This window comes from Branchiostoma floridae, chromosome 9 (genome assembly GCF_000003815.2).
Source record: "Branchiostoma floridae strain S238N-H82 chromosome 9, Bfl_VNyyK, whole genome shotgun sequence".
Lineage (NCBI taxonomy): Eukaryota > Metazoa > Chordata > Leptocardii > Amphioxiformes > Branchiostomatidae > Branchiostoma > Branchiostoma floridae.
Genome location: NC_049987.1, coordinates 8,975,444 through 8,994,189, shown reverse-complemented (window position 1 = coordinate 8,994,189; position 18,746 = coordinate 8,975,444). Strand labels below are relative to the sequence as shown.

General features: G+C 41.4%; 1 protein-coding gene across 1 annotated transcript; it reads left to right on the top strand.

The window, feature by feature from the left end:
• The first annotated feature begins 377 nt into the window (after nucleotides 1–377).
• Nucleotides 378–18,511, top strand: LOC118422528 (contactin-2-like). Its single transcript, XM_035830147.1, has 31 exons — nucleotides 378–485; nucleotides 2,597–2,718; nucleotides 3,058–3,257; nucleotides 3,778–3,898; nucleotides 4,271–4,366; nucleotides 4,645–4,742; nucleotides 5,024–5,150; nucleotides 5,684–5,777; nucleotides 6,182–6,381; nucleotides 6,822–7,032; nucleotides 7,888–7,952; nucleotides 8,310–8,484; nucleotides 9,436–9,563; nucleotides 10,021–10,193; nucleotides 10,570–10,690; nucleotides 10,967–11,194; nucleotides 11,675–11,812; nucleotides 12,020–12,090; nucleotides 12,287–12,536; nucleotides 12,993–13,176; nucleotides 13,497–13,617; nucleotides 13,873–13,960; nucleotides 14,126–14,250; nucleotides 14,488–14,518; nucleotides 14,701–14,801; nucleotides 15,069–15,237; nucleotides 15,739–15,845; nucleotides 16,034–16,163; nucleotides 16,581–16,760; nucleotides 17,131–17,234; nucleotides 17,669–18,511. Exons 2-31 carry the CDS (start codon nucleotides 2,661–2,663, stop codon nucleotides 17,831–17,833), a joined length of 4,059 nt encoding a protein of 1,352 aa, XP_035686040.1. The 5' UTR covers nucleotides 378–485; nucleotides 2,597–2,660; the 3' UTR covers nucleotides 17,834–18,511.
• Nucleotides 18,512–18,746: the final 235 nt, after the last annotated feature.

Genomic DNA, 18,746 nt, shown 5'->3' with positions numbered 1-18,746 from the left:
GGGATCGAAAGATACTTAACGAGTTTCAAAGATGAAGAACGAATTTTCTTTCTTTTTGTGTATTTTGTCGTCTTCTTAGTCATACTTTTACGTATCACACAATATCTAGATTATAAAAAAAACGGAGAAAATAACAAAACGCAGTGACGCAGTGAATGAACCCCGCAGTGACGCAAGCTTGACACAAGTTCTGTGGGTGCGCACGTTAACGTTTTGCATGATATTCAAGTCATAAAGCCATATAAATGCGTCATATCAAGTCAACAGTAACACAAATTTAATTCAGAACGCAGTGATGCCGCCTACGTACCGCAGTCCAGAGGACCCACTCTAGGGGACTAAACCCTCCAGCTACTAGTGCGCATGCCTGTCAGGTAGACACACAAACGGTTTGTTTCCCTGGCGGTCGGACCGGTTCCTATGCAATTAGCACATGGCATAATTAGGGTCAACCGATCTTTTACCGCAGATTCTTAACATGAAAGGTATGTTGTTGTTTCATTTACCATCTTAACCCTTAGCTCAAATGTCATGTTCTTACAATTTTACACGTTTATCTGCACTCTGCAGTCTATAGGGTGCGAACTTCAACTATAAACACGACCTGAAATGTAAGAAATTTGCGTCTCGTTTAAGACGCGAGACGTCTATATCGTGATGATAGTAATCAGAAAAGCTTAAGTTGTCTTGTTGAGTATTCTGTTTCTTTTACCCGTCTTACAAAGGTATGTTCATGTAATTCAAAAATGCATATTGCTGACGATGTTCCTTACTCGAGCCTTTTGTGCCATGCATGGCAATTCACACAAAAGAATGATGGACGGACGTTAAAACGCTGCCAAACCAGGTCATGTCTTCTGTAGATCGACGAAAGTGGGCGTATACTAAGTAGTAGAATCTCTATGAGAAATAGACCGACAGCCACAGAAAAAAAATCGAACGCTCATGACACTCTTTGGGCGTAGAAACTGAGTTAACACATGTAGGTTTTGCCCAGCTGACCATAAAGTTATCTTACAAGATTTTACTTTCCCGACATGTCAAAGAAATCATGTAATTCTACCTTTTACAATTGAGTGGACTGATAATTGCAGCTAATACACGAAGCCATACCATTCACCCATTCAGACGTATCATCTGACCACTAGCTGAATCCCTGCAGTTGAATGTTTTCAGTAGAACATAACATGCAAGTATGCTCGTGGTATTTCGACGACTCCGACATACATTTTTATTAATCAGGTACTTTTGTAACAATAGATTCCATTGATTGATCATTTCTTTAAATGTATGTAGGTATTTCTGCTTTTTGTGTACGGTTGAGGAAGAGAGGACATTTACTGAAACAGTTTGGACGATTGCTTCAGGCATCTACATCTAATATTTCCGTCTCTTGGGACCCGACTTTAAACACCAAAGGCGATAACCACGTAACAAGTTGTGATAATTGATCAACAATCATTACAAAACAACACTTTTGAAACATCATAAACAAGTTTTCTCGTAATTTGCACATGGCAACGTTATTCAATGAAAGGAGATTGAGCATATTTGATTACCAAATGTTTTACAATAGAATCAAAACACTGTTACTTAAGGATCTAGAGTAGCAGTACGTTTACACAGAAACGCATAGCCAAAACAGATGCATAGCAAATTTCCGCAAATGAATTATATCTGAATTATATACATTCATCAAACTTAGTAAAAGATTGTGACAAAACGTATAGCAGCAAATTTCTGTAACTTAATTATATATGAATTATGTACTTTCATCAAATGTAAAAGATTGTCACAAACATGTACAGAAAATTTTCGCAAATGAATTACCTGTGGATTATGTGCTTTCATTAAACTTGGTAAAATATTGTCTCAAACATATAATGCACGAATGAAAGAAAAAAACGCTAAATGCAAGAATGAAAACGTAATTTATCATTCGGGCTGGTTGCAGGTGTTCCATGCCTTTTCATCATCGTCACAGAAAACCGGTTTCTGTACACACAGGTGTCCATTTTCCTCCCTGTTGCAGTTGCGATGCCTCCGGGCTTCGTTGTGATTGGCTGTTGTCTGTAACCAGTTGGAAACAGACATGCGTTTTGGTTTTCTAATTGGTAGAGATAGGTTTAAGACGTGAATCCACCGATTTCAATTGTACAGACGAAGAGAATAACTTTGACTCGTTATTTTCAGTTTTCATGGTTTTGATAGCAAATTAACATAACTAAATCAGTACTACTCTACGGTTAGTTTTCTAAACACCAACTGTAGCCACCTTCCTACGAATATTATCGAGGATGCTTTAAGAATGGGGTGGATCAGTGCACTTAAGAATTCGCCTAATTCGGCTGTGTTTGATGCAAAGACGATATGATACAAGAAGTCTGTCCAGGTTTGTCCGATATACGAGTATCCATGGCCACAGGACTACTCGTCTCAAACTGTTGCGTTAATACCACACAAGCTGTCACATATGTGTATAGCTCGAGGCGTACAAAGATAAAAGGTGCGAATTAAAACACGCACAATCTTATTATGAACACTAGCTCTAGTCAGAATCATTATTCTCAACAGACATTCGTGTTTTCCTCCTCAGTTGTACGTCCATCTGGAGATACATGTAATCGTGAGTGACCCCACGGATCCCAACTTGAGGCCAGATGGCGCTTGCTGTGCTCTCAGTTTTCCTACTTGTCTGCGCAACTCACGTAACAGTGGGTAAGTCATCCGATCAATCATGTTTATTTCAGCTATTCTATTGAGTCACTTTATGCTGTTAAAATCATAAAGGGAAAATGTGTAATTCACTGGTATAGCAAATAGATATCCTAATTCATCCTTAATTTGCTTTCCTTATATCAAAATCTAAATATGAGAAAGCTTCTAAATTACACATATGGATACAAGCGACATATCTGCTCATACGATTCGCAAATAGATTTTTTACAAAATAGACATGCACGCATCTTTCAAATGTAGCCGCCATACTCTGCCTGAAGATCGTAATTCACAGATGTTCAATTACTAACATTTACCCTTGTCTTATAAATCCTGTAGGCCAAGAAATAGTGAAAGACGATATGCTCATTGAGCCCGAATTCCAAGTGGTACCACAAAACACAATCTTCAACGCTGATCTCGGCTTGAACTACACGAAGTTCAAATGCCGAGCTAAGGGCATCCCCGACCCGCAGTACTTCTGGCTACAGGATGGAATTGAGCTGGACCTCGACACTGATCCAGAAAAATACACTATGGTGAGTAGCGAAGGTTCTTTTTACATGAATAAACAAAATAGATCCATTATGACAGATAAAACAAACACAAGAAATTTCGCGAAATATTGTCCTTTGATTAATATGCTCCAAGTATTGTACTTAAATACACTTTACAATACAGTTTAAACTAACCCATGTCGTGATGTACATATGGAGCACTTTAGGCGATTAACCTGGATAGTAAACGGTTTACATTTATCAGTAATCAGTAACACAGTCAGCTGTCAAGAATACTCTACCCTTGATCATTCAGCATGGTATCTCAGCTACATTGTGTTATCAGGTATATGTACAGGAGTTGTACATGTTGTTTTGAAGTTATGATAGAATTCATCACGGTTTCTGTTGTGTGATTGGTCAACATAGCAAAATAATTTTGTCCGTTCCATGCGGTATCTTTTCCGACACAGCATTTTGAAGCTATGGATGGGATAACTTATACGATACGTTTTTGTCGCAGTACAGTCCAAGCGCTGACGACTTTATTCTTGACTTCCAGAGCGGTGGTGATTTGTACATCTACAGCCCCACATTGGGCCGCGACGATTCAACATACCAATGTGTCGCCTACAACAGCGCAGGCGCCGAGTTGTCACCCGGAGGCATACTGACGTTTGCATGTGAGTGTTGCAACTTCTCAGGAAAGTTAAGACGTATATACACACCCAAGATAGGCACATTGTTCGAACAGCTGATTGTGCGTCAAGGGTTTGCTATAAGTACCTGCATGGTATAAACCATGTCTTCCTGGGGAGTGTGCTCTACATTATATATATTACCAGAGCAAACCAAACCGAACCAAAATAATACATTGGTAGACTATCTTTGTACTCACAATTTTAGTTTACATTGGTCATTACATAAAAATGCCACTAAACTCAGAATAGGAGGAATCACGAATGTTAAAACTACCTATGAGCACTATACCAGTAGATTATCTGTGTCTATGTAGTGCTAGCAAACACTAATTTATGTATCTACAACATTTTTAGTCGTCAAATCCTTCGACAAGACTGCGCGGGACCCAAAGAACGTTGATGAGGGACAAGGGTTTTCTATTGCCTGCAACCCACCGGACAACTACCCAGGTAAAACTTTCTTGGCTCATTCTAATTTCACCACGACTGTTTTTAGTTCTATTTTAGCATTTACCCGTGTTATTCCTACAATTTCTACAGTACGACGGGTTACTGCTTGAACTGCGCATGCGCCAAATCAAGTGTTAGGGAAACTAACTTGTAAACGGTTCTTGTGTAGACAATGTAAAAAAATTGTGTTTTGTTTATATCGTAGCAAACTTCACCTTTGACATATTACCACAGTGCATCACACTGTGCATGCGCATACTCTCGATCGTTACCCACAGGACTGACGTACACCTGGTACAAAGACACGCCTGCGCAGAGAGTACCACCAGACGAGCGAATCTTCATCTCCTACCAGACGGGGGATCTCTTCATCAAAGTGACTAACCAATATTCATAATGATATTTTACATATGTTGAGGATAACCACGCCAAAACGATGGCACTAAAATATCTAAACTATTTGGAATGGATTGTTGAGCTCATAACTTGGAAGATCCTAACGCATATTCTACATTACGTATCCTTTATCCGATAGCATGCAGCAAGTCGTAAAGTAGCCCTGATATGAAAGCCAATTATACGAGTCCGCATATTTCCCACTACAAACGAGATGTCCATGGTAATTAATTGACGCTAGATTCTGCCTTCTGAGTACAGAACGCCATAGCGGCAGACTCCGGTGACTACTACTGCCTGGTACAGAACAGCATGATTCAGGTGCCGAACACTGGCAGTATAGCTGACAGGTCAAGCCCTCCCACCACCGTCAAAGTCAGGGCTGGACGTAAGTAACCTGTACTTAATATAATAACTTCTGCACAAAATGCTGATCAAAATTGTGCGCAATTGTCTATATTTTCCAAGATACATTTAACCGTGCTGTGTACAAATATATCAAAGAATGTTTATACCTTAGAATCAATAGTGTAAATGACACGCTAGACTCAACATGTTGACTTATTTATTTCTATAGATACATGTATTCATATATGTCTGTTTATATGTACTGTAAGTAGTTTCTATAGACCGTACAATATTCGCTGTACTTTTGTTGTGTCAATAAAAAATTTCGGAAAATGAATATTTTAAAGGACACGTGAAAGGTTCTACATAGATTATACAAATGCAACATTTAAGCACCGTTTTTGTAGCCATTGAATGACTGTTTTGAAAGTTGTTCATTCTACTTGACATTTCTTAATTAACCCATACTTCATAAAGCCGTCTATGGTAAAAAAATAGTTGTTTCAACCTGTTAAGAATATCAAACTGTAAGCACTTTAAAAAATGCGTATGCTGCCGTTCAAACCTTTCCAGCTCCTTTGGATGCGGCACCAACAATAGTCTGGGGCCCCAAGGTGGTGGCGGTAGAAGGAGGAGAGGCGTTCTTAGAATGTTTCGACTTCTCATAGTAAGTCTCAGTTTAAATGGTATTGTTATTGGTTGCTAAATAATGAAAGTTCATCTATTTTGGCTGGAGGGGGTCATAAATACGAGTATCAGATACTTATGACCCCCTCCAAAAAGTGGTGTGTTCCCGACGTCATTGCTAGAGATAGAAGGGTCTGTGAACAAGGTCGACGGAGTTCGTCCGAAAATTTAGAGGGGTAAAGCCCTCTGGTGTTAATTCCAGTGTTGTAAGTTAAGTGTTAGCATTTCTCTATAAACGATTTCTATACTTGTTCCAAACTGCGTCACAAAAGATTGGAGTCCATTGAATGCCGCGTAAAAGGACTTTTCATAACAATTATCTTGTAGATTGGCCAGTCAATTTCTTTTCCCAGATTAAGGAAACATTTCCCTTACTCTATCCAGCCCAAGCTCGAACCAAGTCTGGAAGAGAATTGACCCGGGTTCCAACCAGGAGATCCCTCTGCCCCGGAAGGCCCGGTATGACAGCTTCGGCCATGTGCTGCTGATGCTGAGGGTCGCACCTGAGGACGGAGGGATTTACCGGTGTGACGCCGACAACAGACACGGAACCAGCAGGACGGACATCGAATTGGAAGTAAAAAGTATGTCTGCCATCCAAAATATATGCCGAAAAACGTGAAACAATCTATACCTTACGATGTCCCCCAAAGGAGCCACTTGCAAAGTTATAAACATAGATTCAAAGTTTATATTCAATACTCTCAAAACCTGTTACGCTCCTTGTTTCTGTGCGAGACAGGACGAAAACATACTAACCCAGTCGTATATCAACGTTTTTAAAGGTCCTAGCTATGCTGCTTCATACTTATCCAGGTAATACAGAAGTGCACAAAACATAGATAAGATTGGTGTATTAAATATTCTGTATATAAGCCAGCTTGCTCAGGATGTAGGGTTGCAGGCCGAGGATATTAAAAAGGCTAAGGGGGACAGAGGCGTCTGGAAAGAGAAGATGAACTTGGTCCGGACAACTCGCCCATGATGATGATGATGTACTAAATAGGAAACTCTTGTTTTGCAGTTTTGCCGAAGCTAAAGCCCCTGCCTGTCATACAACCTATCGTCCTCGGAGGCAGTATAACGTGGGAGTGTGTGGTCCTGAGAGGAACTCCTCCATTGACGTTCTCCTGGTTCGCCGACAGTGATCCCCTGAAAACGCAACCTGACAATAAATACGTCGTCACTGGGAGAACGCTAACCGTTAACGAACTAGACATCACTGACGAAGGAAGGTACGTGTATGTGCTCTGTAGTGTATGTGAGGAGAAAACACATTGTTTCTTTTCATCCTCTACATTTAGTTACATTGTCGTCAGGTACGTATATTGAGTACACTTAGATGATCCCGTTTCGCAACCTTTTATACAATAGATAAGCATTCAAACCCCAGGTAGTTCCTAGTGGCACATGGGGCAGTAAGTTTCCTTGCTGTATGAGTAGCAGGGTATATTCTAGTTTATACGGCAAGGGTTTGCTAGCCATTCGCCCGTTAACGTGGTCGAGGCACCTCCTCCAACACGGACCCCCACTTTACGAAACCGTACCGGGGACTCCCAGGTACCAACTAATTAGAAGCAGGAGCTCAACTACCAGTAGCCTGGATTCCATACCCCAACCTCAAGATATATCTTTCGTGTTGGGGTCTGGCAACATGGCTGTAGAAAGGTTCTCGAAGGCCCGTTGATCAGTGGGAGGAGAACCTAGGATTGATGACCACTCTCACCACAGGTAGCCAGCTACAACACACCACAGTTGGTCAGCAGGCTATCACAGTAGCGAATCAGCTACGTTATGGATTCAAAAAGTACAGTTGGGGGTCTTTAACCAATCATGGCAGGGGTGTAATTACCTCCTGCTGATCCTGTGTTGTTCTATTGGTGGGGTTTTTTGCCCACTATAAGGTGCAAAATTGAGAAGAGTTCCTATCCCATCCGCCCAGACCCCTGCACGATAGATACTTGAGATCGGGCTGGGGTTTGGTAACCAGGCTAAACTACCAGTTGAGCCATAGGAAAATCTCCAATAATGTTGTGCCAAAATAATCTTGTATTCATGTAGTCATATGTATGGTATACCTCTATCTACAGGTACCAGTGCCTTGCTGTAAATGACTATGGTGTTGACCACACGTCGACTCTTCTGGAACTATCTTGTAAGTTTATCACTTACCTCTTTTTGGGTTGTATGGTGTACACTGTACACTGTAAGATGTAGTCATATTGACATACATGTTTAAGAAACTTTGTCATAGTACTGGTATCGCTAGATTAAAATATAGTACTATTAGTATGTATCTTAGGTAAGCTAACGATGTTTGATTTAAAACTAACGTTAGTGTTTGTTGCAACAATGATCTGAAAGCTTTCAATTATAAAAATGATAGTTCATTTTTACCCTACCATTTTAGACCAGCATCACAAGGTGGTGAAAATTTTGCTTTTTAACATTGCCGTAAGCATTCAATGGTGAGTGGTGTTATTCAACGGACATTTTTTAACTTAACAACCAGATCCCAAGATCCGAGCTAAGATCGCGACCCAGCTGGCGCCCCGTGGGACGGACTATGAGGTCTACGTGCGGTGGGAGTGCTCGCCCGTACCGAACGTGGAGTGGACAAACGAACGGGGAGACGTCATCGCTACTAAAGACCTGACTACTGGCGCTACTGTAGTCAAATCGTCCAAGTAAGTGTCCATTACATAATAATCCTCGTCACACTCTCTTCGGCAAACTTTCCAGGATCGTAGGACATCTTTTCGATATTTTCTCTCTTTCTGATGGTGAAATCAAACATTTACTATTTTTGGGACTTCCTTTTGCAACTATTCCACAAACTGTTTGATTATGTCTTCAACCCAGAACTACATTGTGCAAACTGGCCGTTTCTAACCATGTTTTTTGTTCCGTGTCCTACCAAAATCTCCGGGGGTGGGGGGTACCAGGACTTGCGCTTCTACCAGTCAATACATTAGTATTCCATTTGTACAGACTTACTGCATCTTGTCAATCATATGCTATTCTTATTTTCCTTTAATAGCGGCACCGATATAAGTTGTCTTAACTTGAGTGGGCCGCTACTTGTCTGTTATTTTGCCTTTATGTGTTTGTTCAATAAATTAAAAAAAAGTAAGTGTCATCAAATCAATCGTAGCATCTTGAGGTGACAGCAAAGCACCCGAATCAGAAATTGAACGGTATTGAGAGGTATACTCCCAAAAAGCTTAAATTAGTGTAATGTACGACATTGTTTCGTATCAAAAGAGCAACCCAACCTCTCAAACAAATGTTGTTATGATGGGCCAAAGGAAGGATGAACGGATGGGCTGTGGAAGGATGAACGGATGGACTGAGGGACGGATGGATGGATAGATGGGTAGTTATTGTTATGTCTCGAGAAACCATGGTAACTTCCCCCAGCAGTATTTTAATTTACTGACTCAAAAGCATTGCAGACACCCCCATTCCTGAAAGTAGTGTGGTATAAGTCCATGGACAGCTGGCAATGCAACCCAGACGAGTCACTCGAGAGAAATACAGATTTAAAAGAAGGGGAGGCTCACTAAGATGAACATACATCTGGCGCTTTCGTGGAAAATTGTCATCGATATGCCTCATACTAATTTTGACAATTTCAGGTACAATGTCACAGACTTGGGAACACTGGTCATAAACAACGTGCAGGATTCAGACAAAGGCGCGTACACGTTCAAGATGACCAACCAGTACGGGCAAGTCTCCGACACCGGCATGCTGAAGGTCGTGGGTGAGTATGACGATTCTAGTGACCAAGAAATTCGTCATGGATGACTTCTACATTCTTTTTTCTTAGATTATTTGGAGACATGTGATATGATGATGATGATGGTGATATCTTACAGCTCCGTATACAGATACAAGAATAGAGTCGAGCGTCACTATAGATTCCAAATAGTTGTCGGCTATCTGTCAGCGATTGTAAGAAAGCAGCGGTTTAAACTTTTGACTCAACGAAAGCAGTCCTGATAAGGCTTAACCACGTCACATACCCACAAAGAGGCCCGACCGGGCAATTTGGGGGAACGAAAAGTACGATATAGAAGACAAAACATAAAACGAACTAATTCAACAGCATGGCTTGTGCATATTTATTGGCAGAAACTTAAATTTTTCGTTTCTGCAAACAGCCCGGCGGGGTCCAGGGTAGGAAATGTGACGTAGGCCTAACTCTCCCATGTTTTCAGACCCTGGCCGCCTGTCCACCAGCCGTGCTCCTGGTGACATCAGTGTGAACCGGGGAGCCCGAGGCACCCTGCGGTGTGACGGGAGGGTTCCGGCTCCGCTGGAGAGAGTCTTCGTCTGGACCGTGAACGACAGAATGATCAACTTCGACACGCAGTCCGACCTATACGGACGGGTAGGATTTAGTCTTAAGACTATGCTTTCTTTAAGGCTTGAAGATTGAATGAAAAGATATCATCTAGTGTATGTTTGTGTTTGTGTGTGTGTGTGTTTGTGTGTGTGTATCAGAGAGAGAGAGAGAGAGAGAGAGAATGAGAGAGAGGGAGATAGAGAGCGAGTGTAAGTTTGCCACTTTAACACGATACAAGGATGTTTTCACGATACAAGGATGTTTTCATAATCCAGTCAGAATATCTACAGATTACCTAAAATCTCTCAATATTTTGCAGGAATGAAAATTAGGAGAATACCCACTTCTTCTTATGGCTGTCAAAGAGGAAGTGTCACATGCGTAACATGGTAACGTTATTTGATGATGTTTTACTATATAGGGCGGGGCCGGGGACCTAATCATCAAAAACGCAGTCATCCAACAAAGCGGGAGATACACGTGCTCGTTAGAAACACCTGCACATAGAGATAGCGGACAGGGCGGCACAGTAACGGTCAAAGGTACGTGTTGTTGTTGTTTTTAATGTTGAGAAAGAAGCAAACAGTAGCTAGCAATTAATGTAATTGATACAATTTACTCAGATCCATTTGTCATCTTTACAGAAATATTCTGTCTTGTGTATACAATACAACTATTCAAAATACTCTTATAACTGTTGCAACATACTCTGCGTGCTCTTGTCGTATAGTCACTTTAATATTAATATTTACAACAAGTCTATTTCGCTGTTGTTTATACATCATTGGTATCGAGCTCGATAAATATGATCCTTTCAGCCCAAAGTGCAGCACCGGTAGGAGTGAAGATCATGAGCACAGACGAAATTTCGGCGCTTGTCCGTTGGGTCCCGTCCAAGGACAACGGCGCTTCGTGTGCTCAGTACACCGTGGAGGCGCAGAGTGAGTGGGACAAGGGCCTGCTCGCGCCCGACACGCGCTGGCAATATCAGCCGCCGGTATGGACCGAAGTCTGGCGGGGAACGCCGAAGCAGGCTTCTGGACCAGGTTTGTAAAATAACGTGTACTTGATTGTTGAACATAACAGTTTTTTTTTATTCAACCAGTTTTTCTCACCTGCTGACGTTTCAATGTCTGTCAGACATGTCTTCCTCAGAGCTTCTAACTGGAGTTCTGCTTCTCGCCGCTATATGTAGCCGATGTTGGTGGCGCTTTTGCGGCGAGAACACTATCACAAACGTGGCCGATTTGAAACTTGAATGAAGAGTTGATGCTCTGTTGTTGCCTGATATAGGCCTTAGAAATCAACAAATCATAATCTGCTCCGCTATGGACCGCGATGGACAAAAGCACCATCAAGGCATGAAATCCATCTGTTGTAGACTGGGGGTAACTAAAATGAGTATTTATGAAGTAATGTAATGAAAGATCTAGTCAACACCACATCATTAAAAACTTCTAATGATGCTACCTGTTAAAAGCGCTTCATGGATGCTGGTGACCATTAGAAAATGTTTGTTCTTGCAGACTCGTATGGGGGCTATTCCGTTAACATAACGAGCCTGTACCCTAACACGGAGTACAGTTTCCGGGTCATGTGTGCCAACATGTTCGGGATCAGCAGACCCAGCGTGCCTTCAGCCGTCAGGACCACACTACCGTCTCGTAAGACTACTTCATTGTCATTAGTTAAAGTTAAATTCAAAATAGGCATATTTCATCGCATCATAAACGACTGATAAGAGTTTCTCATCACGTACATTTAGGTAATATGCATGAAAGCTGAAATGTTCAAAAGCGTGCTTGATGATTATTAGACCTGTAATAAACTCTTTATAAACGTCCATGTACCTTGTGATGTCCTCTGTACAGGTCCTCTGACGGCACCGACCAACCTTGGCTACCAACCTGGGACTGTAGGAAACCTGATACTCACATGGAAGGTTAGTGTAGTCAACATGAAGCACTATCTAGAGCGAAAAGTTTGAGACGTAGTTTGCCCTGCAAGGAAACATCTGCAAGTGCTTGAACCGATGAAGAAATTTGCATATATAATCCATGTATTATGTGAATTATTTTGGCTGTTTTTAAACCTGAGTGCCCTAATGTTTAATCAAAACTAACGGTTTTCTCCCCCAGCCTATCCCACGCCCGAAGTGGGGTTCAGACAACATCTCGTATGTCCTGAGCGTCCGTCCCAGAGACAGGGGTCGTGTGACTCGTGCCGACCCCTGGACAACCGTCAATTTCAACAACTCCAATCCGAAATCCTACGTGTACAACCGTCCCAGGCCCAACCCTAACCAGAGGTTCGACGCCAAGATCTACGCCTTCAATGAGTATGGGTCTGGACCGGAAGTCACCTGGTCGGCGTATGCCCCTGCCGGAAGTGAGTATCGTATTTAACAAATGAACACTTGAAAATTTGACAACCGGTAGTTTAGCCCTTTTGTTTCCTAGAATTATTTCGTTAAAACAAGAATTACTCCAGTATGCAGAAATAGATCGGCAGATAATAGACTATAATCGAGATATTCATTCCTAGATATAGCAAGTTTGCTATTTACACTAAAAGTCTACACTATATATATAGGTTATGACAAGACATATTGACAATAGAAATACAATGCTTGTATTTTAATGTCGAAATCCTGAGGAGCCATGCAAACGCCTTGGTTCTGTACTGAATTAAAGCTAAGCACTCCATATGATAAAAAAAAATCACGGGCCTTAGTGGCAAGTGTGCAGATGTTGACACACTGGCAGCACCAAATCCGTAGGTCTTTTTGGCACTCCATTGGATACTGACTAATTTTGACACACTTTTCTTCATTCTACCCTACAGAACCACCAGCAATGCTGAAGCCAAAGTGCACGGCGACGACCAACGTGTCGGCTCTGTTTGAGTTTGAGCTGCCCAGAAACTACCCGGCTGGCATGGTCAGCTACTACGGCGTGCTGTACTGGACTGGGAAAGACGACAGGAAGAAAAATGAAACCCGCGAAAAGATACTGCTGTACGACGAAAGGTAAGAGCCTCTACGATTTAGCTTTTGCGCTGAGAAATTTCTGTTATAGATTATAATGGCGGAATTCTATTTGTATGTTAAGTTGGCATGAGACGTATCAGCAATATTCTAATGTATCTAAGTAAGCGTAGGCAATGTCGAAGTACAGCAACGTTTTCATGAGTCCTCACGGTTTGCGCTCCTCATTTTTGAACGCTACACCATTTTGAAAATAAAATCAAATCCGTACTACAACATGTCATCTTCAACTAGATGATAAATAATATGAAGTACTCGTATATGCAAATAGAATCTGAAGTCTCTTTCTCTTTCCGTCGTAGTTACAAACGGCGGAGGCTCTACCCTGACGTACACGATCAGCCGCCTTACGTGACTCCGATCAAGGGCAAGCAGAGCTTTGCGCTTCTCCAACTGAAGCCGAGTACACTCTACAACTTTAAGGTATCCAACACCTGATAAAATTACCTTCGTACTTCTTGAGGACTAACTTTGTATTATCTCAGAGTTTAATACTGGTTGGTTGAGCTAGGCCCATATGTAGACGCCATCTCATCGTTCAGGAATGGCGATAGCTATGCAGTTAAAGGTGATATTCTGCTAATAGATATGAATGACCACAATCATATCAAAAAATGTATATTATATTCAATGTTACCACTGCTAACGTGATGGGATTTGGTAACATGTTACCTACAGATCTACGCTCGGAGTGGCCCGTACATGGGTACCTTCAGCCCTGGGTGGTTCAGCTGCACAACACAGCGTGCAAAGCCGATCATACGACGTAAGTATGACAGGGTTTAGAAACAATGATGAGACAGAGCTATATCTTAGCAACAACTTTTGATGTCTCTTTATTTGTTGACCACATATTTCAACCTAGATAATCTGAGCAAAGCAAGACAGTCTAGAAAGTTTGTGCGAATTAACATTATTCTGTTTTGTGCAGGGTACGACTGGTGGTTGCCCACGGTGTTCATAGTGTTTATAGTGTTCCTCATCTTGCTTTTGCTTCTGATATGCTGTGCATTTGCATATCTCTACAAGAACAACTTGTTGTTCAAGAAAAAGAAAGTAAGTAATATATATATAAGAATTTGTCTTCTGAAAATGACATGCCTGAAAATGTAGTAAATTATTATTCTATGGCGAAGGCGAAAGGATAGTTAAGCGTTTAATTATGAGGAGATGTTGGACGGTTATGTTTGGATTTGATCTTCTAACCGATAAAAAGTGTCATAATGAAGAATCTAGTATCCTTGTATCTTTTTTCAACTTTACCAATTAATTTCTTTCTCTTTCCTGTTGCAGCCGGAGGAAATCCGTCTGACAGAGGTCGATGGTAAGTCATTACAACATATGAGTTTCATTGTCTAAATATCAGTTTTGAATTATACTTCTTGTGTTGAATTGTTCACTCCTTGACAAAGACTGGTGCTGTTAAGTCGAAAATTTGGATAAGTCCAATTTTTGTGTTCGATGTTAACAGTTTAATTACTACCAACACAATGTCTTCTTTTGCAGTCATGACCAAACCACATGTCGACAAGCTACGCTATTACTCCGACACCATCACCAGATACATAAACCCCCACAAAGTGACGGACCGACTGGTGGCAAAGGAGGTAAGCTACAGATTTTTGTACCGTCCCTTCTTCTGAATCTGAGCAACCAGTCTGCCTTCCCAGCTGTCAGGATTTGACTTCTATGTTTCGAATTCCATCAATGTAATGACGTACGGTACAGATTTAGCATCTGCATGTTGGAGCAATATTTGTGTAGTAGTCATGGACGTAGGCTATGGGACTTGTCAGGTGAGGTGAGGTGAGGTGAGGTGAGGTGAGGTGAGTCCAATGATGGATGATCATCATGAATTTTTCCTAACTGCTCAGGTTCTCCCAGTGCACATGGCAGGAGATGTGAAGAGAATCAGGAACCCAAAATTTTCGACAAACCACCTTCTGGGCATCCTCGTGAACCGGCCTGACGCCACCTTCTTCCACTTCAGCAACGCCGTCAGACCGGAGCACCCATGGCTGTCCGATCTCCTGGAGGATGCAGGTATGGCGATAGGTTTTCTTACGTTTCTTTGTGAAATCCTATTGGTCTTGGGCGCAAAATATCTCTGGGTGAATGTATGTTTGGGCCAGCGGTATGTTTGTGTTCCGTTTGACAGCCACCTTTGATTCCAAACAGCGGTCCCCTTTTGTTATCAGACTTCCACTCATTTAACACCATTATGCAGCCTGTGTTTTAGTCCGACCTACTTCTAAAACCTCTGGAGACGTCTTTGTTTATAGACGTCTATGCTTTTATGTTTCCTCATATCTTGTATTTGTGCATTTTCATTGTTGGAATGAGGGTTTTACTATGGACCAGTGGGTGACTGAAATAAAGAATAAAAAACAATGAGAGAAAATCCATTGCAATCCCTTATGCAGGCATTATGATAGTATGATCCCATACAGTACCACCGCAGGTAAGTTGGTAATATTCATGGTGCCTGAGATATAACTGTCATCCATTTTATTATATTCCGAATGTGCGGGCATTTCTCACCAGAACCTGAGATGACCCTAGAACACAAGGAGATGCTGGAGAACTATGAGATCGCCATGTCTCCCAACACAGACCCCATCCCCATCATAGATCACCTGGTGAAGACCAAGGTAAGAAATCGACTGCGATTCCAGACACCATCATCCAGATGTGATGCACTTTTCAATACATAAAACACATCAGCAAGGTCCAGTAGAAGGTATGAATGTCAAGGTATGTTTTGTAGGTATGATATGTTATTTCTTGTAAATGTTAGAATTGATGAGTTATCTTAAAATGTGTTCTCGACTACCTACAGTACCTCAACCCGTCTGAAGAAAAAGAGATAAAGAAGATGGACACCAGAGCAGACATGCACGGCCAGGTCCTCCAGCTACTACAGGACCGACCAGACCCGGCCTTCCACGAGTTCCAACAGACGCTTCTCGGTAGGCATCGTTCATCATCATCATTCAGTAGTAGCCATGACTTGCCGATCGCTACAACTGACTTGTGCCTTTTCAACGGCAAAATTGGTCCCTCTATATATGATGTGAGGCATTCTTGGCTATTCATAAGATGCTAAAAGTATACTTGTCTCCATGCCGTACTACATATTTCATGTAGTAGACAAGCTTTATGGGCACGACAAAACGTACAGTGACTTTCGTATGGTCAACTATAAACTACAAAATAGGTATAGTGTTCAGACCTGTTTAGACGAAAACTTAACTTACCCTATACCATCAGTATTTCTAACTATCTTTTTTGATATATCAAAATATGGTAACCCTGCTATGGCTGGATTCTTAACTTATCGCCAAATGATATTATAATTCTTTCAACATGAAACTATTTTTTTCCAGGAAACAACGTCCCCAAGGAGGAGCTAGTGGCTGCCGCCGATGTGAACATGGCCATGGCGGCTCCCGTGCTCGCCCCGGCCCCGCCCGTCATGTCCCCACGGAGCGCGTTCGAGGAGCTGTCGGGCAGCACCATCGAGGTGGACGATGGACAGCCTGTCATCATTGAAATCAATGGATACGGTAGCGTGCATTTGCCAGCTTTTAAGTCGGACAGAAAGTTATGAGGATTTTAGAGAAAAAGTGTAACATTGGTACCTACTGGCTGCAAATATTACACCAAAATGTATTCTTACAACGATGAATTGCTGTTTACTTGGTGAAACTGTACGTTGGTGAAATTGTTGGTGTTTACAGGGATACAACAGACTGTTAAATCTTTCTTTAAGTTTTGAAAATAACTATTTCAATTCTGACGTCTTTCTTTCAATTCCACCGGCGAAACGACAAAATGTCAATAGAGTCTTCCAATTAATACCAGCCTCCCATATTCGCCCACTGAAGTTAAGACATCCTTGAGAAGATGTTTCTGATAAGGTATATCTTTTTACAGCCACGGACGTTCGCTGGTTCTATGAGGATATTCCCCTGCAAAACTCCCCTGACTACCAGCAGACCAGCGAGGGGGACGAGATGCACTCAATCTTCATCTCATCGGTACGTAGAACCTCTGTATCAGTTCAGGTACAGGTCTGTATACAGTGTACAAGAATGGTATACATACATATCACGGATAGGTTCGGGTGCAAGATGCACATTTTTCGACTTCCTTGCATCCCCATTCCACTTGGCAGGCGTCCTCACTGCGAGCGTGTTGTTGCGACCGTGCTGCAACGAGCAATGTGACAGAGCGCTCAAGTCCATACAAAAAAATGATATTTTACGCTTTGTGTGTTTTGGTATCTTGTCAGTCATACGTTTACATTTTGCATGATATCTGATTATAAAGTTAAGTATTACACAAAATCAAACTTAAGTCGTAGCAAGGTTGCGGTACGATCTCCACCTCAGGATGAAGCATAGTATAGAGTCAGCGATGACCAATAAACAGACATATCAACCAATGAATTATTATTGTTGTGTCCTCACAGGTGACCAAGGTGAACGAAGGTTGCTACACCTGTGTGGGGAATACTGAGTTCGGGGAGGTCAGGTGTGATATCTACATCAGCGCGCTCAGCAAGGCCACATACGCTCGGACCAATATTGCTTACGATGTAGACTTTGAAAAGTTGTATCCGCACAAGTTCGTTTAATGACATAGGATTTGTTAGTCTCATGCACATTTTACACTCGTCTTTTGAAACTGTTATTCTATACATCTTCCGTAGTTAACATCTCCCATAGACCATGGCTTCCTGATTGTACAAAGTAATGAAGCTACGTCTTCAGAAGAATTGTATTTTTGCCTCGGAGACTGTAGTACACTTCTGTAGTAGACTTCATTTCTATTTACACCCAGAAAAATGCAATCAACAAGATAATTTGACTACGATACTAGTACGACAGTTTGAAGTGTACAAGTGTAAAGCCTGCCTTATTTTGGTCAGATTCCCTATTGATAGAAACCAGTTTGATTCTAATCCCTAGTATAATTGCAAGCACCATTTGGATAACATAGATTCGATGATTGTTGCAACATCTTAGGTTATGTTTGATTTGTCGATAACAGATTCAAATGCGTTTTGCATTTGACGTAGTTAGTTTATTAATGTATATACATAGAATTATGTAAATTGTTGTTGGCTTAGTGTTGTATTGCTCTCAATCATAGTTTTCGGACACAGAATAGCAATAATCAGAGGGAATGTGCTGTGTTGATAAATATATAGATTATGGTGGTTATTTAGTATTTTACTATTTATACAAAAACCATGTGATATAGTATTGTGATATGCATTATGTGGTTAGCGTAATAAAAGCGATGGGTGGTACAAAGGTTGTATGCATTTTTCTGTCCTCTGCAGATCCTATGATAACCGCAAGGTGCACCTGACTTACGAATTTTAGTCCAACTCTACATCCAGCATACCAATTTGAACAGAATGTTAAACATATCAAACAATTCAGACAATTATTATAGAATAATTATCCATTTCCTTCATGAGCATAGCCACAATATCTGATACCTTGTTGAGTATTTCCTTGAAGAATAGTATCTTTGTTAGT